This window comes from Passer domesticus, chromosome 22 (genome assembly GCF_036417665.1).
Source record: "Passer domesticus isolate bPasDom1 chromosome 22, bPasDom1.hap1, whole genome shotgun sequence".
Lineage (NCBI taxonomy): Eukaryota > Metazoa > Chordata > Aves > Passeriformes > Passeridae > Passer > Passer domesticus.
This window is the reverse complement of record NC_087495.1, coordinates 5888793-5912756: the sequence shown is the minus strand read 5'-3', so window position 1 is coordinate 5912756 and position 23964 is coordinate 5888793. Positions and strand designations below refer to the sequence as shown.

At 41.6% G+C, this 23964-nt stretch overlaps 1 protein-coding gene across 8 annotated transcripts in view; it reads right to left on the bottom strand.

Moving 5' to 3' along the window:
- Window positions 1-882: 882 nt before the first annotated feature.
- Window positions 883-23964, bottom strand: part of GNB1 (G protein subunit beta 1) — a 37095-nt gene continuing 14013 nt past the window's right edge. For 4 of the 8 annotated variants that reach the window (XM_064397207.1, XM_064397205.1, XM_064397204.1 and 1 more), the window contains exons 2-12: window positions 18352-18403; window positions 12674-12781; window positions 12031-12069; window positions 11309-11415; window positions 10829-10892; window positions 8975-9137; window positions 8159-8225; window positions 6291-6492; window positions 4993-5209; window positions 3312-3423; window positions 883-2622 (exon numbers count right to left, since the gene is read on the bottom strand). In XM_064397207.1, the coding sequence (XP_064253277.1) occupies window positions 3317-3423; window positions 4993-5209; window positions 6291-6492; window positions 8159-8225; window positions 8975-9137; window positions 10829-10892; window positions 11309-11415; window positions 12031-12069; window positions 12674-12730 (1023 nt within the window). In that variant the 5' untranslated portion in view covers window positions 12731-12781; window positions 18352-18403 and the 3' untranslated portion in view covers window positions 883-2622; window positions 3312-3316. Of the gene's footprint in view, window positions 2648-3311; window positions 3424-4992; window positions 5210-6290; window positions 6493-8158; window positions 8226-8974; window positions 9138-10828; window positions 10893-11308; window positions 11416-12030; window positions 12070-12673; window positions 12782-17485; window positions 17555-18351; window positions 18404-23964 lie in introns of those variants that run through there. The other 4 variants (XM_064397210.1, XM_064397208.1, XM_064397211.1 and 1 more) reach the window with 4 other exon arrangements.

Here is a 23964-nt window from a genome sequence, read left to right as displayed (position 1 = left end):
AGGAAACATCCTTTGGAATAAAAATATTCCACGTGAGTGCAAACCCCACAGCCACAGCATTTGGAATTGGAAACCACTAGATGTGAACTCCCAAAATTCAGCATTTCCAGCCATGAGCTGCTCACCAGGCTCGTGCAGCCCAAAGCCCCAGAGCTCACTGTCAGGTAATGGCACCACCACAATTTCCACACTCCCAGCTGTTAAAAACCTCTCCACTGAGGATGAGAATTTCCATGTTGGGTGTGAGACCAAGCCACAGCTTTGGAATTTCTCTTGGTTGATGTGAAATGAGGGAAAATCCATTTTTCTGGGACTTCACCCACTAAAAGCACAAAACCCTCAAGTCAACCAACACCAAATTGTTGAACCAACTGCTTTTCAACACCTCATTTCACAAATCTGCTTCTCTGGGTGTAAAACAATGTTTTAATTTTTTTTTTTTTTAGATAAAATTCTGCCTCGTGGAGACTTTGTTCTTACTGAGCATGAAAATGACTTCTTACCCTGTCAATCTAAGGGTGCCAACAGAGCTGCTGTGGCCAATCCTCACGTGGCAGGAACACGTGTTCCACTCAATTCTTTTCCTATTAAAGGACACAAAAGTTTGAAAAGAAGTTACTCAGCATTTTGCTTTGATTTCCCACCTCAGGTGCTCCACTCCTAGAGCACAAAGCATTTTTGTGCTGTGCACCTCATGAACCATACTGGCTCTCTGAATTTGGAGTTAAGTGCATACCCTGCCCAGTAACTGCCCATGAACCATTTAAAAACCACCAAAGCATTTCTCTGGGGACAGCATTCCCTCCTCCTGTGTGCTCATTTCACAACTCAGAAGATGTTCTGCATGTTGAACAAGAAGCTGCAAAACAGATCAGTCCAAACTCATGTCAAACTGCTTTATTACATCTTAAATAACATTACATTTTAATATAGTATCTATCTTGCATCCAGCTTTCTTGAAGTACACTGACTTTAAAATTAAATACAAAAGGTGAAGAGGGATACAGGGCGTGGAGAAAGCTCTACAGAGTAGTTTCATGAAAGAGAGTAAGAGGGAACTCATCTTTTATGCCAAATCCAGGCCTAACGCACAATTACAGCACATTTTTGTACAGAATGTTGCAGAAAAAACAAAATGGAGAAAAGCTACTACTGCTGCTAGGAAGGAGCATTTCTGGATACAGTGAGAAGATAGGAAAGAACAATCTGCTGTCCAAACACTGCTGCTTTTAACATTTTATTTGAAAAGAAAGCCAGGAAAACCTGCTCATTACAAAAATGACTCTGATCAGATGCAAAGGACTCATCCTGCAAGAGGAACTGGCTGTGAGGAACTGATTTATAAAGAAGATGGTCTAGGTTCCCTCCTCCCACACCCCAGAATCTTTGACAGCGATTGTTTGAACAGGCTGTTTCTTTTTTTTTCTTTTTCTTTAAAAAAAAAAAAAAGTGACTTATCACGCTACTCCAAAACGTGCATAGCTTTGTACTGGAGTTCTTCATAGATTTATGCACAGAGTAGCAACAATAAATGAATACAGCGACAATGGTTACAGTTTTTAAACAGGTTATTTCTTCAAAGAAAAAACATCTAAGGACTTAGTCCAATATGCACTTTTTAGCATTTCTACAGCATGCGATTCTAAGAGTAAACCCACCCAATATGGCAAACAATCAAAAAAGGTTTTTTTTTTTTCTGTTTAACTTAGAAAGTTCAAGATCATTATTTTCAAAACATTGATTTGTACATCATTTCATACACAAAGAATTGACTCAATACCCAAGTGTAGGATAGGTCTCTTTTGAAAACAGAGATTCCTGGTTGTTGAGACTTATAGGATAGTGTTAGGATATATAAACTGCCCTTCCAAGTGGACAAACCAAAGCAGATTAAAAAAATCAGTGTGGTGAAAAAGGGGGGGCAGGAGGGACCAAGGATTGCATTTGTAATCCATAAAAGGTGAAAGGATTCTTTAAACAAGCATTCATTACCTTTTACAGCATGTGCTTGGTTACCTTACTGCTTAACATTATCCTATATATGCCAAGTTTTGTGCAACAATTATCTGTGATACTAGAAAACAAAAATAAAAAAAATTAGGGACTAAATTTACAGCGTTAACAACCCCCAGTGCTCTGGGCTAGGACTCCCTTGTTTTGCTCAATTAAATACATAAGGAAATGTATTTAAAAAGGAAACTTGAAAAAAATCCTGCTACAAACATGACTTTAAAATTTGCAAGTGTGTGAGATAAAGTCCTTAACTTCAACTTGGAAACTACAGTGAAAGCTAACTGTTTCACAATTATGCTCAAGTTTATTTTCTGGTCATGCTTTTTATGATAGTGTTTCATTTGTTTTTAAATTCTCAAGACAAAAAAAATGGTCCCAAAAGGAATGCACAATTTCATTTTGCTTACAACACAGAAATTCTTCTTGGAAAGGTAATTGTGCTCTTCATTTCAGCAACAGGAGACGGAAAAGATCTTGCCCTTTGAAGTTGGGGAGGATGGGGGTCCAAGTTAGTATGGTTGGATTGGATATGCTATCACTTTTAATTTTCAACCGTTGGAAACTTCTTCCAGTCGTGGAGTCCGCTGCTCTTCTGGCACACAGAAACATCTGGTGAGAGTTGCACTTTGAGAAACTGCAACCAAGTGGAAAGCTCTGCTGTCCCCACCACTGACACATGCAGGCATTATCCCCCCCTTTCCCCAAGGATATTTATTTATTCTAAACCATCACAGGGAAGTAGAGGAATTAAAAATAGGCCTCCAGAAAAATGGCAGATTGAAGTAATGGTCATCTAAACCTCCAACTGCTTGGGTTTGCTCCTCACAGAATTCACAGATTCCCCAGGTTGGGAGAGACCTTCAAGATCATCAAAGTCCAACCCAGTCCCAGCACCTCAGCTCAACCCTGCACCCAGTGCTACACCCAGGGATGGTGACTCCAGCACCTCTCCAGTTCCTGAGAATTCCCAAAATTCCCCCAAATTCTCAGACTCCCCAGGCTGGAAGAGACCTTCAAGACCATCAAGTCCAACCCAGCCCCAACTCAACCCTGGCACCCAGTGCCACACCAGGCTTTGTTAAACACACCCAGGGATGGTGGCTCCAGCACCTCCCTGGGCAGCCATTCCAGAACTTTATCACCTTTCTGTAAAAAACTTTATCATTCTTTCTGTAAAAAACTTCTTCCTAATATCCAACCTGTATTTCCCTTGGTGCAGCTTGAGGCTACCTTGAATTACACCCAAGTAACAGCACTGCTGGCAAAAAGCACTCTGGACCCCAAAGCTGGGCACTCACCTTCTTCAGTTCCAGATCTTGAGGAAGCTGTCCCATGACCCTGTTGCCACTGCCATGCCATCATCAGTCACACCTAAGCAACTGACACGGTTATCGTGACCAGCAAGGACACCTGCAGATGAGAAACCAACAAATAAATTGCTTTGTTTGGGTGATTTCCTGTCTGTGCAGGTTACACCACAGCATGCAAGCTCTAGAGTCAAAATCCTGATAAAAAATGCTGGAATTTTAAAATGCCTTTGGTTTTAGAAGCACAGACTCAGGACAGAGCTGGGTGGGTTCTCAAGGGGATAATCCAGTAAATGCATTACTCCCAAATTTTCCTTGTATTTTCCCCATATTATGACCTTTACTGGTCTAACATGAGTTGTGAAGTGACAGCCCTGAAGATTGTGACAGTGTCACTTGAACCATGCACTGCAGAGCTTTTGCTCCTCACCTCAGTGATAAAGATCAGTTAAATTTTACAAAATTTTTACATTTAAAAAATTTTCTTTTTAAAACCAGAAGTTAAACTGAATTGTGTTATGAACTCTAAAGCATTTTTCATCCCATTTTATCTTACTATATTCACAAGACAGACTTCTCCACACAATCTGTCAATATGGAGATCTAATACAATTCAATTATAGCACCATTAAAAGCAAGAATTGAGACACTAAACAGAAAAATTAAGGGAGACAACATTTTCCTCTATCCCCTTTAATTTAACAGCTTCAAGGAGGTAAAAAGAAAACCTAATTATGTTCAAGCTTTCCAGTCCACAGCACCGAGCCAAGATATTCTTGATAGACTTGAAATTAATCTTTCTACATGAATTAGAGTGCTCACAGGACTCTCCTCATTCTCCCACCAGCAACAGCAAGTGCTGCAATTTGGTGAAACAAAATCAGCACCAAGAAGTCTTAAATACTTGTACTGAACACACAACCACAAAGGTGTTTAATACAGAAGTGCCAATATCAGAAAATCTAGAAGTGTTTAATATCAGAAGTGCCACATCTGCCTGGCAATCTGCAGCCTTGGAACATTTCAATACACAGAATATTCTTCTCATCTCCTACTCTGATCAGAGTAATGAAACATTTGTGGCCTAATTGATACATTTTTTTCCAACAGAAGTTTTCATTTTGAAGACCTGAAGTTAAATTCTCTTCATCTTTGGACCATGAATTCCATGTTTGTTTCCTCAAAAGATAAACTCCACAGTCCCTGTTGTTTTGCTGGTTGTCTCTACAACTACTGCTACAAATACCAGGGAAAAATTCTTGTGTATAAATAGCAACATTAATGTTGCATTGCTTTGAATAGTTAATGCATAAACAAAGCCATAAAGTCTAAAAAAGAATATCCCTCCACCCCAAGCCCTTGTTTTTCATGGCAATCATCCTGTTCTCATCATCCATCCCTGAGCAGGATTTGTACCATCACTGGGCAGCCTGAAGAAGTTTTGAGAGTTCTGAAGACAGTGAGTGCTGACAGGTCTGTGCCTGAGACTCAAATCACACACTCAGGGGTTGGAAAAGGCCACCAAGGCCATTGAGTCCAACCTGTGGCTGGTCCCCACCCTGTCACCCTGCCCAGAGCACTGAGTGCACATCCAGGCGTTCCTTGGATCTCCCAGGGGTGGGGATACAACATCCTATAAAATGTCCTACAACACTCAAACCCATTTTCTTACCTGCTCTGTCAGCTTTCAGCGTGTCCCACACGTTGCAGTTGAAGTCATCATACCCAGCTAGGAGCAGGCGGCCACTCTTGGAAAATGCTACAGAGGTGATGCCACAGATGATGTTGTCGTGGGAGTACACCATCAGCTCCTGGTCAGCCCGCAGGTCGAAGAGCCGGCACGTGGCGTCGTCCGAGCCCGTGGCAAAGGCGTTGCCGTTGGGGAAGAACTTCATGGGGCAGCACAAAAACACAAATGGTTTCGGGTTGAACCCCTTTGCATCGCACAAATGCAGCAAAGCAGAGGCTGCACCTTCCCACACTGGGATATGGGCAAACCCAGTGAAGGAACTCATGAACCAGCACCCAGTCTCCGTGTTTTCAGGGTTTTTTAAATGAGTTTGTAGTGCTGAGAGAATCACCTGAAACTTGGTATTTCAGGAAACACCAGGAAACAGGGAAAATGTGGAAACTGGGTGCTGGTTCATGAGTTTCTTCACCATGCTGCGTGGGGTTCACATTCTCTGAACCTTGGAGAAGCAGTGTTACCATGATATTTTTATGAAAATCCTTTGCCAGGATTTTTCTCCTATTCGAGCTGAGAAGCCTCAGAAAAGAAATGTAAACAATTAACTATTTGATGGCTGTGGAATGTGGTCTGGACATTGCTTACCAACAGGTCCATCTGTGATTGGTCCATGTGGATTATTTCTACTTAATAACCAAAGATCCAGCTGTGTCAGACTCTCTGAGAGTCACGAGCTTTTGTTATTATTGTTTTCTGTTCCTTTCTAGCTTTCTGATGGATTCTCTCTATTCTTTTTAATATTTTAATAATACTAAACATGGTATAATATTAGTATATGATATTAATATAACATTTTAATGTAATATAATAATATAATAAATCAGCCTTCTGAAACATGGAGTCAAGATTCTCATCTCTTCCCTCATCCTGAGACCCTCGAACACAACCATAAGTGAGAGAAGCAGAGAAAAGAATGATCCAAACAATTCTTATTATTTGCTGTGCCTGTGTTTGTGCAAAAGCAGAATGCAATGTGGAGATTGTTTACCCAAAGTGATGGAGTTTTGTTCCTTGGCCTATCAGGGCCAAGTGTGTGCTGGGATTGTTTGGGCACTTGAGCGCTTGGCAGAGTCAGCTTAGATGTAGTGGAATATAACACAGAATAATATAGTGTAATAAATAAATTAATTAGCCCTCTGATATCCTCATCATTCCCCCCAGCCAAACTCTCACAGACATGCTGAAGAGCTGACAAACAGCAAGCTGGAGGGAGAGGCACGTACGCAGATGGCGTTGATGTCCGACTCGTGGCCGGTGAAGGTTTGCCGGCACATTCCTTCTCTGACATCCCACAGTTTGGCAGAGGCATCGCAGGCACCAGAAACAAAACACCGGGCGTCGGGGGCAAGGGACAAGCTCATCACGTCTCCAGTGTGCCCAGTAAATGTGGTTGTCTGCTGACCAGTTTCTATGTCCCAGAGAGCACTGGAAAAAAATCATTAAAGAGGCAAAAATCAACACGTCTGTGCTCCTCTGTGGGGTTTTTTTATCATTGCTGAGGTAAAACTCCAAGTATTAATAACATTGATCCTGATAATGGAAATAAACATTTTTGGTAGAATTATTTGGCTGTTGCAGATTAATTGTGCAAAAATCAACACGTCTGTGCTCCTCTGTGGGGTTTTTTTATCATTGCTGAGGTAAAACTCCAAGTATTAATAACATTGATCCTGATAATGGAAATAAACATTTTTGGTAGAATTATTTGGCTGTTGCAGATTAATTGTGCAAAAATCAACACATCTGTGCTCCTTCGTGAAGGTTTTTTATCAATGCTGAAGTAAAACTCCAAGTATTAATAACATTGATCCTGACAATAGAAATAAACTTTTTTTGTTTGTGTATAGAAGACTTTAAAGCTATCCTTAATTTTAAAACATTGGGAGGGTTTTAAATAGAAAAACAGTGGAGAAAACTGATGACTGGCACTGAGGGCTGTTCATCCCCAAGTTCTCTGCCATGGCTGTTATCCAGTACTACCACAGCCTCAATTAAAGCAGCAGTGGTAAGGCTACAGCAAAAGCTGAGCCAGCATTTCTCATTTTTATAAACTCACAGAGGATGAGTAACTTTGTGAATTATGTCTGATCTTAAAGTTGCAAGTCAGCCAAATCACTACTACAGTGATAATTAAGAGTATAAAAGGATGAAAGAACACTATCACCTCCTTAAGAAGAGGTCTAAACACTTGAGGAAGTTGGGATTTTTAATTTCTGCAATTTCTCAGCAAACCAGAGCCATCAGCAGCAGGTTCAAACCAGGTAAACAGGAGATGCCTGTATTTTGATGAAGTCCTTTGATGAACTGAGGTGATGTCAAGGACAGCTGCAGAATTACTAGAGAACTCCTGAAGCAGCTGCATTCTCTTACAAAGAGCATCATTTCTACAAACCCTCTCATTTTGTTATAGTTTTTTGGGTTCTCTAAACACCAACACATATTCAGAAACATTTCTGGTTTTAATCCCATGTATATTCCACTCAGAATGAGGCATTCAAAGAGACTGGCACTGTGTAGGACAGGTATTTATTAGACAGCCTTTGCTCTAAGTGCTGCTGCTTGAGAGAACTGCAATGCTTTTAAGAAACAGATATAATAGAAAAATCTATGAAAAAAAGATGGAGGCCCTTTTTAGTTCAGAAGCCAGTATTTATGAAGATATACACCTACATTCTCCTCAAAAAACCCAGCTATTGTCACTGCAGAATATTTTCTAGGAGCTCTTCTGAATAACAATGCTAACAGCATTCTGTATTAGAAATATCCAAACATGACTGTTTAAGTAATAAATACTGAATACAAAAAGAGTTTGGAGGAAAATCATTAGTCTCATACAGTTATTTCTGAAAGCCAAATAGTTACATGAAGAAAAAAATTCCCAGAACATCTTAACACAGAATTAGGTCAGGCTCTTCAGAACATGGGCACAAGGAAACAGGGTTGAAATTACCAGCAAAAAGTGACATATGAGCAGCATCACCAGAGTCTTGTGGGTGATGATGAAGTTAGTGAAGGACAAAGCTTCCTTCAGGCACAGAGAATGGATCAGAAAAGCCCTTCCTGCCAGTGCTGGCCCCATGTCCCAGCTTACCAAGTGGTGTCGCCGGAGCTGGTGACGATCTGATTATCATCCAGGAAACGACAGCAGGACAAGTAGCCTGGAAACAGAATAAAAGGTGCACAAATAAGGCCAGAGATTACCCTTCAAAGGCAAATTGGTTTGCTAACAAGCTGCTTCCTCCTCTCCTGAAGCTGCAGCAAAACACACTGAAAGCCTAAAATGCAACAGCTGATTTTTGTATAGGAATCTGCAATGGTTTGGACAAAATGTGGTTTGGCTCTTTGGAGACCACCCTGACCCAACCAGAGGAAGGGGGACAAAAGTGTGGAATCCAGGAGTCCTGCACACACCCAACTTTCTCAGAAAGTGCATCTCAGTCTCACTGCATCCAGCAGCAACAAATGGTGATGATCTCAACTGCATCACACAACCACTGGTGAAAAATAAACTGCATTCCTGTCAGTACAAAGACCTGAGCATGGACACTGCATGTTTCCCAACAGCAGCACTGAAGAAGTTCATCTGAATGCTCTGAAGCATCATTTTTCCTGAAATCCCATCTGCCAAACCATCAGTGATTACAGAATCAGCCTGCCTGCCAACCACCTCCATTTCACAAAGCACAGAATTCCAACTACAGCAGAAAATATGAAAACCTGCAAACATCAACTTCCAGCTGTAAGTTTTTGTTCAACTTTACAGCTGAAAAACTGTTTAAGAACATTTAAAAATCAAGCAGTCTGCAGCTAAGCTCCTGCCTAAGAAGCAGATCATTATTAGGAAATGATAGTTAAAGAGGTTTTTTTTCATTTTCACTGTGCTGAGGTAACTCTGAGCAGCACCCACCTGTGTGCCCAGCGAGCTCACGGCTGACACGGACATTCCCTTCACGAGTTTTCAAGTTATAAATGGAGCAGATGTTGTCAAGCCCACCACAAGCCACGTAATTCCCAGAGGGAGCATATGCACAAGTCATGACCCAGGAGGAGCGCAGGGGAATCGCATGCACCTGAAACACACACAGGTAGGGACTTCAGCTGCACAATCTGCACCACGAGGAAGTTTTTCACCTGTCTCACAAGACAAGCATTGTGTTTTTGGCAGGGAAGCAAGAATAAAACAGCAGTTTGAGTATTGAACTGTTTTGAGGGTAACTTGCACACGAAGCTCGTCAGAACAAGCAGTGACGTAATGAAACCTCAGATTTGCTTCTCCTGAATCCAGTTTCATCAGCAATTTTGGTCCAAAGTGAATTATTTCATTTCACTGCTCTGATTACTATTGGTTTATTATAGGTTCAGGAAAATATTGACTTCCAAGCACAGTCAGCAGAACTGCCAATTCCAGGCTTAGATGCTGTGAATGAACAAGTAAGGAAATCGCTGCTCCACTGCCACTGAAATCCTTCTTTGGAAACCCACTGCAGGCAATCAAGCTTCACATTTAAATAACTACCCCATGTTTCCTTGTCATTCTCTGCTCAAAGAACTTTTTTTAGATAATTATAGAAGCTAAACCTGTTCTGTCTTGTTAACTCGTTGTGTTCTTCCCTTAAGTTTGTTCATACAGTCTTTAGGAAAGGGCTGGTGCCCTTAGATATCACATGGTGACATTTCATGCAATATTAACAATGTGTCTGAATTTCTTGAGGAAAAACTTCATTAGAAGCAGAGGACCAGCCAGGAATCAGTGTTAAAAAACCCCCAAACCTGCCCTAAAACCACAACCACTTCATTTTTGGAAGTCTTCTACCAAGAAGCCTAGAATATTCCAAGAGTTTCTATTATTTGGAATATTCACTTGGAGCCATTTTATTTTATCATTAGGCAAAGATCAAATTGATGGCAACACTGTGTTACTTCCAGTGTGTTCTAGAACTGCCAAAAGAATATTGCATGGATTAATTAACATTGATGTAAGAATTGAAGATACCAATGCAGAAATCATGGGATGCAGTGATGATTTCACCATCCCACAGCAGTCACAGTAATTTAGATGACATTTACCTGCAGGCTGGGGTCAAAGGATGAGGATGAAGAAAAAAATGAGAGGGTTTATTCTTAATTTGCAAACCATATTATATTAACTTTTTAATAAAGTGATGCCATTTGTTCCAATGCACTTTTAACATTGATTTTAATGCTACAAAGAGCTAAGTTAGGACAATTTATTTGGAATAAAGCCAGTTCCATGCACGAGACCCAAGCAGCTCTGTCACCTTGACCACAAGGAGCCACATGGGAATTGCTGCCAGGCCTGGAACAGTGGCCATGATCAGAAAATACCAATCACTGTCAAATGAAAGTAAAAGTAGTCCTGAACTGCCTCATGTGATTGCAGCCACCAAGTGATGACTCATTAGAACATGTCAGGATTTCAGGACTTCACTGCAGACAACAAATTCATCTGGCTGTGCCAAAATCTCTGCCCCTTCTGGTGCAAGATGCTCATCACTGCCTGCTCTCTGGTAATCACTTTTCTGCAGTATCAAAACAAATCAAAACATTCTTTAGAAGGAAGCCTTTCCTTGTTCTCCATTTTCACTCACTGAAGACACTGCCGTGCTCTTTACATACAATTTAGAGAATTCAAAATGTGGATTTAGGACTAGGAAAGCAACAGAGCCAAAATGATGATGGGCAACAGTTCCTCCTGATGCTTTCACAAGTGAATTACACAGCAATGGATCACTGGCCTTACCTTGTTTGTAGTATAGCTGTCCCAAATTATAAGTTTGCCATCCTGGGAGGCACTAACTAGAAGCCTAGAGAGGAAAGAGCAGGGAAACACAATCATTGTGGGCAGCCAAGGAACACCTTTGTGATGAACATTGTAAAGAAAAGAGAATGAAAGCAGCTGACACCTGTGGCATTTAGTTTCTCTTTAAATTAATCAGTAGTTAACAGGAAAGGGAAAAAAAAGGACAACTGATAGTGGCATCTACTTTATTTCCACAGTTCCTCAGAATTCATGTGGCACCACCACTGTATTTTTCAGGCAAGTAGATGAGGATTGGGATTTTGGCATCAAACGTAGGCTTGGATTACAAAAACACGGAGGAAAATTGTGACACTCAGTGTTTCTGACTTCTCTCAGAATTGTTAATTCCACGTGGCCCCAGGGCCTGTGCACTCAGCTTTCCAGAGAGCAGAGAAGCCACAGAGGCAGCTGTGCACCCACCTGGAATCAGTGCCCCAGTGCATTGCATAAATTTTGGCCAGGTGTCCCCGCAGTGTTCTCCTGGTGCGCATCTGGATTCTCCCCACGGGGTCGATGTTGGCTGTGATCTGGAACAGCAAAAGGTCCCACACTGAGCTCTTCCCTTCACCCTTCTCAAGTGACACCTCACACACACTTCCCACAGTCCAACATTCTCAATGCTGATTTTTTTCCAACTGCCCATTCACAAGTTGTGTCATTTTAAGCAGCATGTCTTTATTACATAACTCAAGCAATCTATTGCATTTATAAACACTCCCAGAAATTGTTTTGTTTAGGTCATATCTTCTTAGACTTCTAGGATTTCAGACCTTTGATCTGGGTTTTCTCCTTCTGCACAGATAAATGTGGCAGACACTGAAGAAGTTTAACCTCAGCAGGCCTTATGGTTCTGATTATCAGGGTAACAACAGTATTGCTCCCAGCTCCAGGGCAGAGCATTATTTTCCATTAAGCAGCAGAAATGTGCCCTGAGTCACTCCAAGAAATCACTGCTCAAGGCCACTGCTCTCAGGAACTGGACAAACATGTACTTATTTCTGGAAGAAAACACCCAAAGGCAAAATGAAAAATTGCTACAGGAGGCAAAACCAGATTCACTTGCATTCACCTTCTTACACAGCATCTTCTTTTTCTAAATGAAACATATCTTCTTAATTCCTGTTAAACCCTGAAATTCTTACCTGAGCCAGGGTGGCATCTGCACATGCTTTCCTAGCATCCTGCAAGAGAAGGAAATTAGAGAAATTGGATGGAGTTCTGTACATTTCCTTCTCTGTTTTAAAGCTGATTAAACCCCTGAACCCAAGGTTCAGAGAACATTTCTGCTTGTCACCCAGAGGACCCATCCTAACAGCAGCATTACCATAATACACTGCCTGCTGCCAACACACACTGTGCATTTAACTTTGAAATTTCTTCTTCTTTTGGAAGAAAAGCAACATGACTTTCAGCACAAAGACACTCCAGCAGTGGAACTGCTTGTGCAGAGAGGCTGTGCAGCCTCCAACCTCAGAGGTTTTTAAGAACTTACTGGACAAAGCTCTGACAAACTTTATCACTGACCTTATTTTCAGCAGTTTTTTTTAACTTTAGTTATGCCCTAGCTCAGACAAACTTCAGTAAACATCCATTTTCATCAGCAATTTTCTGCATTGCTTCTGTAACTATTATTTCCTAAGCAATATAAAAGACCAAAAAGTAATTTTCTAAAGCAGCCATAGATGCTTTCCCTTTCTTCATTAACTCTGACATTGGGGAAACGTTTAAGGCATCACTTCTGTCCTCCTCAGGCCACTTCCATTTGTGCTGAGGCACAATACATACTCTGATTTGGTTTTTCAGTTGCTCGGCCTCCTGGCGTAACTGGTCAAGCTCGCTCATTTTCCTGTGCTAAAGGTGTGCTCCACTGCCACCTCTGAAACAACCAGAAATCTGAAAAACAGGTCACAGGCAGGACAATTAGGAGAAGGCAGAGTTGGAAATGACAAGTCCTTTCAACCACTTGAAGCTTGAAAAAAATGGCACTGATTTATAGACCCAGTGGAAATGTGTGGCTGAGATCTCCTCAGTGGAAGCTCTTGTCACAAATGGATTGCTTTGCTTCCAGCCACAGGAAATAAAATAGAATTTGGATTTATTTCTCTCCTCCAGGCCTCCTCCTTTTTTCTTTTTTCATTCCTTTTTTCATGTTCTGATTCATTTTTGTATAAATTCAAGCTGTCCAAGACTGAGTAAGCAGGTAACACCAATTTTAGACATGCAAGTCAGAACTTCCCTGCAGCTCTTCAGACCAGAGTAAGGAATCCTCCCAGAAAAGAAAAAGGATTTACACTGCCACAAGAACCTGCAAAATGCTCTAAGAACTGTCTGCAACATCATAGTTATGAAGAGTTTTGTTCTGCTATCTGGAGAAAAGGAGATCACTCACAAATATTCAGGGTTTTATTTGGTAGCTGCTAAAATGTCTGAGGTCCCATGTAACATGAACGTGTTGTCAGAGTAAAACCAGGGATTTTTGCTGGGTTGAGGGCAGGAGTTTTAGAAACCACAGCCATCAGACACTTCTCCCCTCTAAGCCTGTTTTCCCAGTATCCATAGGCACCAAATTAAATATATTTTATAGAGCCAGCAGGAAGAGGCTCAGTGAAACATCACAACCACTGAAACCAGCTCAGCTTTTGCCTTCAGAGCTGCTCAGTTATTGGGCTGTTCCCCAATATCACAACATCTATATTTCCTGTTAAATGTGCAACTCTGAAAGTCTCTGCTCCACAAAGATACTGCTGGCACTTTCTCCAGAATTCCACATCCCCAACTCAGCTCCTCCTTAACTTTTTGTTTTAAAATCTCTGCACTTGACAGCAATGGAAGATGCTGATGAATTTTATCTTTTATTGCAGAACAAGATTAACTGGTTCCAATTTCAAATACTATACACGACACCTGCAGTTTATAAATGGACACTGATATGTGTGATTTTAGAAGATTTTATTAGCCAGAATTGACCCTTTGCCATTAAATAAAGGAAATGCTTTGCTAGCAGCTTTACATATTATTCTGTTAAGATTTAATCAGCTTATTTATCTTTGCAAGCATGTGGGGTTTGTTTTCCTCTTAAAGCCCTTCCCAAGGAGAAAGAGGAGGATAACTTCCAAATTTTTATGCAGTCACAATAACAGAGAACATGCTGTCAAGGTAAATTAGTGCAGTAGAACAAACATCACTGTTAAAAGAAGCTTCAAAATAGTTCAGACTTCAATATTCCCTAAATATTTCTATCCCCCAGAACCAGACTTAGGCTGCAGCTCTCTCCATAGTAGTTGTTCCAAAGTGAAAACCTCCAGGAACAGATGCCAGATCTTGTCACAGCATCATTTACCATTTTTTTCCTCCTCTCTGAAACCCACAGTGTGTTAGAAAAGGAATTTGAGTTGGCTCCTCTCCCAAAACCTCCACTCACACAACTTCAAGGCCCTTTCACATCATTGTGAAACTGGGTCTCCTCCTTCTCTCTTCTGCTTCCAGGGTCATCCCTAAGCCCCTTTAAGATTGCTTGGTCAGCTCAGCCCAAAATCCAGCTCAGACAAAGCCCATCCTGAGTGTTTCATTATCCTGCTTTTCTTTGGAGTGCTCTTTTGTTTCTCAAGATGTTTTTTGTTTTCATTCTACATCTCAGACAAACTGGGCTGGATATCTGTTAGAATTCTGAGCATGTCTGCACTCCTGGGCAGTTCACACACCTGGTGAAACACTAATGTATTCCTTTTGTCACAAAGGAGTTAATTTAAGAATAAATTCTGATTTTTCAGCTTCTTCATTTCCAGTTCTGCCATTCCCTGAGTTAATATATTAAGACCATTTCCTAGTAAGCAAACACTGACCACTAGACAAAGAATTTAGAGATGCTATCATTCCTATTTCAGAGCAAGAAACCCCAAAACTTTGGGGTTCTGCCCAAGGTCACATCACCTCACTGATGAGACTGCAATAAAGGCTCAGGACACCAAGAATTCCAGCTGCAGGTACAAGGAACCACAGTGAAGATTTTCCATGCAGTTTTATTTAAAAATACAATGGGAGGAATAATCTCACGTCAGTCAGAGCAGATATGCTCTCCTTAAAATAGCAGCCATTTATTTCTGCAGAATTTGTGCACTGGGAGAGAGAATTCTCTTGCATTTAAATGAAACAAAACTTCTCTGCATGGAACAGGGAGAGGCCTAAGGAGATGAACCCTTACCCTGGGAAGAAAGTCACATGAAGAAAGTTCATTTTCCCATCTTGTATCCATCTAAGTCCCCATCTTGAAGATAGATCCACTTTGAGAATTCCAACTCAGCCCCTGTGCATCCCAAGCAGCTCCAAACTCTGCACTGCCTTTCTGCCAGCATCCATAGGAATTGTTTAAAGCACATTTCCACATTCTCTTTGTAGTCTTTGTTGTTTCAACATCAACAGGAAGTGCTAATTCCTGCCAACAGGACTGAACTCACTCAGGAAATGACAATCCTACAGCAGCCAAGGGCTTTAAAATATAGGAGTTCTCTGAAAAAAACCTGTAAAATTTATGGGACAAACAGCAAACCAGCTTGGCTGTTCCACTATTTCTTTTATACTGAGTTTTAGACAATTGAATTTATGGTAGAAATATGAGATCTGTGGGAGGAAAAAAGGGTTCCAGCCTCCCATGTCCTTTTTAGCTATACTGTAAATCAGAGTTTACTAGTCTTGTATTAAAAAAGTATCTTTAAAAGACAGAAAAATGTATGGGGAAAACCACTTTTATCCATTCTCACTCTTGATACATGGGAAATTTAATACAGATTTATTTCTATTACACACATGGGTCATATATTGAACAGTCTCTGCTCATCACAAACAAGCACAAATGAGTATCATGAAACAGATTTTTTATTTCTTGGCATGTTCTAAAGGCATTTAACCCTGTTTTACAAGAGGGTTTCCAGAAGAATCTCTAAGCTTGATGTGGATGATGATCCTATTTCTGGACTTTCCAAAGAAGCCAGTGCATTTCCACATCAAGGAAAAAAGCCACTCCTCAAGTTCCACACTCCTTTTTCCCAAATCACCCCCAGAGTAGTGCAGAAACAGGAACAGAATAGGAACCAAAATAGGAGCCAAACTCCTGCTTACCTCCCTTTCCCTGGCCTGTGTGAGTGTGTCCCTGCAGGCAGCTTCTCTGGAATAATATTCACTTTCTTCAACCCCCTCAAGACCTTCCCAGGGGCTGAAGTGCTTAAGTGTCTCTGCTCTAAGCTTATTTGCCCTAATCCTGTTGAGCAGTGCACCTTGTGGGTAATTCTGCTCCTGCTGGATGACAACCTGTGCACTTCAGGGCATTCCCCACTCCCCTCTCCCCCGGATGACCCAAATCCCTCATTTCTGACCAGGCTCCCATGGCAGAGTCACTTTGTTTCCCACCCAGGAAAATCTGACTTTGCTTTATTTGTTACTTTCCATACACAAGAAAACATCACAATTCAGCTGTGTCAAAAGGATTGATCACATCATTTTTGTCAAAGGAGCAGCTCAGGGTTTGCTTTTCTCTAAATCTGAGCTGTGTTCCTGTGTAAGAGGAGGGTGAGGTATGTCCAGTCAGTCTGTGTGTCCCCAACAGCTCTGCACTGAATTTTTCAGCTGCAGGAAGCCTTACAGAACTTCCATGTGCTTCCTGCAAATGGAGATATACTCAGGATCCCAGTGGACTAATTCTTATTTAAAGAACAAGAACTGTTCACTCACAGCTCAGAAAATAGTGACAGAAAAATTTAAAGGTTGAGGAAGAACTCAGATCCACTCATTTCATTGTAACAACTCCAGTGTCCTTTCCACAGCTCAAAGTGTGCATCCAATTAAATCCAGTTACTGAAACCAAGCTGTCATTAACACCCTCACATTTATTTGTAGCCTGATGCTTGAGAGCTGGATACAACTCATCCAAACACTGTTAAATATTATTCCTCTCTGAAATTCCTCTGCTGGTAACATTAATTAAGCAATGCTTACTAAAAATTTCTTCATTTAATTTTCTTGCACCGTTCCTATTAAAAAAATGGATGGAGTCTTCTACCCTCTCTCTGTGCTGAGAATCTCTACAGATTAAAGGAAAAAAACCCACATTTAAAATCACAGCTATCATTAAGTCAAATATTTTGAATTTCCATCCCCTGCTGGTCAAACTTTGCTTGCCACAAGGTATTTTTAACAGACATTACTACTACCACAGCCTAACACAATCCCACCAAGCCACTGTGGATGCAAAGTCTGGTAACACAGAGGTTTAAAGCTAAATTGTTCATATTTTACTCAACTTTCTAAGGAGGTTTAGCAAATCCCTTTTCTCCCATGAACAGGCTGGCTGACATTTGTTCCCTCAACCTCTTTCCTGCCAACACCCATTGCTCCAACATGGATAAAAAGCAAAATATTTTCAAAGCCAGAGCCCAAACTTTGCAGCCTTGACAAGGAGCTCCAGCATGGCCAGCAGACAGTCCCAGAGCAGGACATCTGATTAAACGAAGCTGTGCTAATCTAGCAGATAGCACAAATCCTATTAGCAACATGCACAGCAGCTTGGACATTTCCACAATGACAAAGGAATTATCCACAACTCACTGGTAGTTACAGTGAGCTGACGTCACAGTGCCTTTCAAAAGCTGAGGGTTCTTTTTGTTTTCAGCAGCAGAGATGGATTTCTTGTTTCTCTTTTATTCTGTGGGAAATGCAGCGAGATCAGAATTGCTTGTGGAACGAATTTGAGGTGTTCTCTCTCTCATTTATATGAACTAAAATGGAAGATAAAATTCAGTGTTCCCTTGGATCCAGAGGGAGATATGGGCAGAGGAATAAAGCCTGTGCCTGCCTTTTGAAAAACAGTAAATATCCAGTAATTGAAAATATCAGATTTAACTCAGCAAATACTTGTCCAATTAACAATCTTCCTTCATTACCTTCCACATTCAAGCTGAAGTCTGGAAGGTAATGAAGATTTTACTGCTCCAAGAACAATAGTAATAATTACAATTACACAGAATATAAACTCTGGAACTGTTAGGTTCTGTTTAAATAACACTGACACATTGAAAAGAACATTCTGACAAGAGCCACTTTGCTCAAAAGAAATTTGGCCTTCTTTTGTCAAACATGGTGGAGAAGTAATTTTTCATTCATGAGAGAATGACTATTCTCATCATTTTATTTATTACAGTTCCCTGCCCCACTGAGATGAAACAGTTTCATCTGTGGTCTCCCTCTGCTCTGCCAGGTCCCTCTCTGACACAAGGCAGGCACTAACATCTATTATTTAGCAGGTTTCCTGGCCATTTTAAAATCCTTCCTGTTGACACAAGAACACACATGCTAAAGCAGAAAACATGTACTTTAGGCTTGCACAGATGAACAGCCAAAAATCTGAATTAACCACTTTTTAAAAATAGGATGTTTCTCAAGGACTAGAAAAAAAATCTTTTTTCTCTACTTACATTTTCTCTCACTACAGTAGAAAGCCAACTTCTGCTGTCAAACATGTAAATTCTGGAAAAAAAAAAAAAAAGACACCAAAACCACAATTAATGTAATTACCACAAAAGAGCACCAATTCCTCAACAAATCTAACAGAAATCAAACTACTCAAGTGCAGATATTTCTGTTAGCTAACTTGAGCAGCTGCCTGCCTTCATGAAGGAAATGGGCAGTTTTATTTACTGTAACACAACCAAAAGATGAGTTTGTGTCAAGAAGCTCATTTTGACCTTCTTTTCCCAAAAAACCCTTGCAATCCTGAGATCATCCTCCTGCCCCAGTGACAGAGACGTCCATGCTGCTAGAGAATTTAGGATTAGAAGAAAATACAGTCTCACTCACACAGTTTTCACTGTAGCACAACGTGCCCCCTCCCCAGATCAGCATTTCCAACACACTGGAATGATTTCTGCTCATCCCATCCCTGAGCTCCACTTGCCTTGTAAGCACAGTTAAATATCAGGATATCTATTTTATCAGAAGTTACATAAACCTCCTACTAATGAGCTCCAGCGAGAGCACACCGCTCTTCTGGAAGAGTTACAACTTTCAATCACTGATGAGATCAGAAAGCACAAGAAGAATGGACACATTCAGGAGCTCACACTCAGTCTGGACTGCACTGCTCTAACAAACTGCCTCTGCAGCAAGGGCACACATGTAAGAAATTCTGAAACACTTTTTTGCCTGCACAAAGCAATATTTCAGTTCACCCCAAGATGTGAAACACTGACAATCATTTCTACATCCCAAAAACCTGGACCTGCCTCTGTCATACACCAAGACAAGGGCTGGGGTGATGCCAGGGGACCCCTCAGTGTGCAAAGCTGCTGCTTCAGGACAGCTGAGATTATTCTGAGCACAAAGCAAGAAGGTACTGAAGGAAAATCACCTGAAATCAGAAAGCCAGCCTAAAACTCCACACCCTTCCAACTGAAATCTCACAAGAAATGCATGTTTCTGATTTTACAGTTCACTACTAGCTGGAGAATTTACAAACCACTTCGGTGTCTGGTATGGAGGTTAAGCTACTTAGGATATGGATCATCCTCACCCAAGCTCATTTACAGATAAACATTTTAATACTGTGATTATGAAACCATCACAGAGTAAGCAGTTTTGTTTGTTACTGCCAGAACAACACACTTTGGGACATAACAGTAACTCACACTTAGAGGCCAAACTCCACTCCCCAGACACAAAACCATGACATGACTATTTTAAATTCTGAAACAGAGCAACTCCAGTCAACTTTCAGAAGTCTTGAGAGGAAAAAAATTTGCCCCCACTATAGAGATAATGAAATCTAATGAAATTCTGAAAAAATTACCTGAAATGTAAACAAGTAAATTTATGCTGGCTCCCTAACAGCACACAGAATACACAACAGCAAAGGCCAAACCACACACCATTACTGTCCTGTGCTGCACCCTCATTAATGCAGGAGAGGGGTTGCAGATTTCATACCCCTTCTGCAAAAAAGGAAAACAAAAACAAAACAAAACAAAAAAAAGCCACTTTAACCAGCCTGAAAGAAGTATAACAGCAAACTTTTCCACAGAAGTTGAGTTTATTTTTCAAAGGGTTAAATTTCTACTGAGGATGCTGGAAGCACCCTGCGATGCTCGCAGAACGCAGTCCTGGCAACGGAGATATTTTCAATTCTACCTTAAAGATGGAGCTCATTTAAGGACAAAAGCAGACAAGCTACTCATGAAAAAAAGATCTGCATTGCCACAAGCTTCCATTTTTAGCTAAAATGTAGCCTGGTAAAAGTAACATGAAAATTAGAGGCCAGTGCACCGCAGCAGTGGCTCAGCAAAGGGTTCTTGTGAGGACTGCCCTGCCAGCCCTGCTGAGCCCAGAGCTGCAGCTCCTTGACACCAAAAATTGGGTTTCAAAAGCACCAGAGAACAGAAAGTTCCACAGAACACTCAGAGCATGGTTCAAGTGGTTAAAGCACCTGGAGGAGAGGCAGCCCCACACAGGGCTGGTGCTCCCAGTGTCCCCACATGGCCACAGCCTCCTGCTCCAAGGGAAGAACCAGCACAGCCATTTGGGCTAAAAAAGAGTGAAGCGACCCCACAAATCAAAAACTTCATTTCTGGGTAGAGAAAATGATGATCAATTCACTGACTGCTATTAGCCCAATATCCTTTTTTCTTTACAGATACTGAAGCAGTTACTCTGAGCTGACAACCCAGCCTAAAATTTCAGAATTCTCAGAATCCCCAGGTTGGAAGAGACCTTAAAGATCACCGAGTCCACCCCAGCCCAAACACCTCAGCTAAACCCTGGCACCCAGTGCCACATCCAGGCTTTGTTAAACACCCCCAGGACGGTGACTGCAGCACCTCCCTGGGCAGCCATGCCAGAACTTTATCACCTTTCTGGAAAATCTTCTTCCTAATATCCGACCTGGATTTCCCTTGGTGGAAGTTAAGGCTGTGCGCTCTGGTTGTGTCAGTGCTGCCTGCAGGAAGAGCCCAGCCCCAGCTGAGCACAGGCACCTCTCAGGAGCTGTGCAGAGTGATAAGGTCACCCCTGAGTCTCCTTTTCTCCAGGCTGAGCACCCCCAGCTCCCTCAGTCACTCCTCACAGGGATTGTGTTCCAAGCCCTCACCAGCCCAGTTTATCTCAGCCCCAGCACAGTCCAGGTACAAGTCTACATATGAAGATGATTTCTGCAGAAGACACCGACTTTTTTTCATGAGGAAAGCTGGGAAGAAAAGGAAGAAAAAGGACTTGGAAGAGTATGGAAAGTGTTTTGAAATATTTTAACATCATAGGAAATCTGAATAACCCTCCAAAATGAAGCAACTTCCTAAGCAGATTAAACACACTGACTGCAGCCTCTCCAAAGCCATGAACCACATGAACACCTTTTTCTCTTGACCCATGGATTCAATGAGAGACTTAAAACTCAAATATTCTGGATGTAACTCCAACCTTCTCAAGACTGCTTTACACACACACTGACTAGCTGCCAAGGCTAAATATCTGAATTATTGCAAAGGCTTTTGTGTGTTTAAACACACCAGCCATTCATGCACAGTGATGTGGGGCCAGGCATCACAGAAGACACTGAAGATCAGCCCCAAACCCTGGGGTGAGGTTTGCCAGGACTCCCAGTTGTCCCTGCTGTAAGAACTTGGAGAAGCTGGAGATGTGCTCAGTGGGGGATGCAATCAATGTATTTGAGTGGCTTTATCAACACAGTTTAACATGGATCTCAACCAACACCAGGAAAAACTGATTTTCAAAACCATTACACCACGTGAATCTTAAGGATGTCTTGCAGAACACAGGAACACATCCTCCTGCAAGAGTGGCACATCGGGTTGTTTTAGTCAAGGCACTCCAACAAAAATAACTGTACTGGAGGGGAAGATAAAACAAAAAAAATCCCCTCAAACTACCCAAAACCTACTAACAAACCTCAGCATCACCATTAAGATAAAGCAGCAATTTCAAGTGCCGTTGCTCTGCTGCTCTGCACCCCTGAGCCAGCAGGGATGGCTGGATGGAGGCAGGCAGTTCCTAATTCAGGCTGCTCTTGTTCAGGTACCCAGCATCATCACCACTGTCATGTATCACCTACGAGGCACAGATAATGGCTGGGAAACAGCAGCTGCAAGTTAGTTTATTAAAATCATTTCTTACACTCTCCATAGCTGATTATTATCACAGAACAGCAGCTAGATGCCCAAGAGATTACAGCACCTTGCCAAAGCACTGCCAGCATCGTGAAATTCCAATGTGCCACCAGGCAACAGTAATTAAGTCTCAAATTTAAACTTTCAAGATTGTTCTGGATACATAAAACTCCCCAAAAATTCCCATCTTCAGTTTAATGACTGACTAAAAACATTAAGTGCTCTAGCAGACAACTGGAGGCTCAGAGGATGTTTCAGGATCTGCATGTGCCCCTCCAAGAGTTAATTCCAGCTCAGAATTTCCTTGGGGAGTGCAGAGCTGGAGTCCAAAAATCCAAGTCTTTGCTGTGTCCCCTCCTCCAAGGGCAGCTTTGAAGTCCAACCGAGAGAAATATAAATTAATAATTGCAAATTCATAAATCTAAATATGGTGGAGCAAAAGGCTACAACTCCTCCTTTATTTGAAGCCTCCTTTCTGGGAACCATCTGCCACGTCTGTAATTTCCCAGCACACAAACTCTGAAAAGCAAGCAGCACCTTCCTACCAGGTTTGCCAAAGAGCTCACCCTGCTAGGGACAACAGGAGATTGTACAACTCCTGCACAAACTTCCTGAAAGCACTTGTGTCGTGCAAGGCCAGCACAGCTGAATGTTTCTGTGGGAGGTATTGGCTGCTTCTTGTGCTGAAGAATTGCCAAGTTGCCAGCTGAAGCAGTTGCTGTGCTCAGTAGACATTTTTCCATAGATTAGTGGGAAGTACACACAAAACAAGCATCAGGTCGATCAGTGTTAATGCTCATCTTGCAGCAGCCACGTTTGGCTGGCTGGAGTGCTCACCAATTTCCATTTTCAATGCAGTGTGTGACTAAAATGATAATTACACAAGCTAAAAATAGCTGCAACTCAACAACCTGATTTCATCAGGGCTTCACTATTACCTATAGCTCAATATGGAGTGACAGGTTCCATTTCTAGAGTCACTGGTGCTGAGAGTTTCAGAGCTTTTGTGTTTTGTTTCAAGTAGAACTCCAGAAATGCTTTCCTCCTGAAGAAATTGTGCACTTTTTTTACTCAGCTCGATGGATCTAAGATCACATTAGGAATAAAAAAAAAAAAAAAATTCCTTGCTGCACAGAACACAGGAAAATTGTTGGCTGAAGAATAAAGGTCAGTTCTAGGGTCCTGGCAAAGTTCTGGCCACATTCCTTCACCCTGTAACCTCATTCACACACAACATCACATACAACAGGAAAAACCAGGCAGAACAGACCCACATGGATCAGCCTCCAACCCACCAAACTGCCTTCAGTGAGGCACTGAGGCAATTCACGAGTGCCTCACTGCCTCAAGTTGGCACTTCAGAATCCAAACCCCCACAAAAATAACAAAAAAGCCAGAACAAACCCATCCACCATAAATAGCTGCTGCTATTCAGAAAAAAAAAAGGGAGAAAAAAATTAAGTTTTTATTTCAGAAAATTAAGGGAAGAAACAAAATATTAACAAATCTGGAAACCTTGTAAGACCTTGCAAAACCCAAATTCAGCAAAGCCCTTTCACATTCAAAGTCCCAAATTGGAACCACTGTCTCAGAGGAAAAGTGCATTTTTGTCTCCTCCAAAACTGCTACAGAATATGAATAATTCACCGTAAAAGTTAAACTTCAGTGCTCAAATCCCCCAATATGCCAGAGGTTGTTACCACACAGCAACACAACACAACACCTACTGAAAGGCACCAAAATGCCAATCATGCATAATCCACCAGCTCCTGCTTGCACGCCTCGATTTTCCAAGGACTCACCCCTCCCCCTGGCTAACAAGCACTTGAAAATCAACCTTTTGGATAGTTTACCACTTTCTCAAAATAGCAGCCTGCCAAGCAGACAACAATGCTAAGATGATGGCAGGACACATGA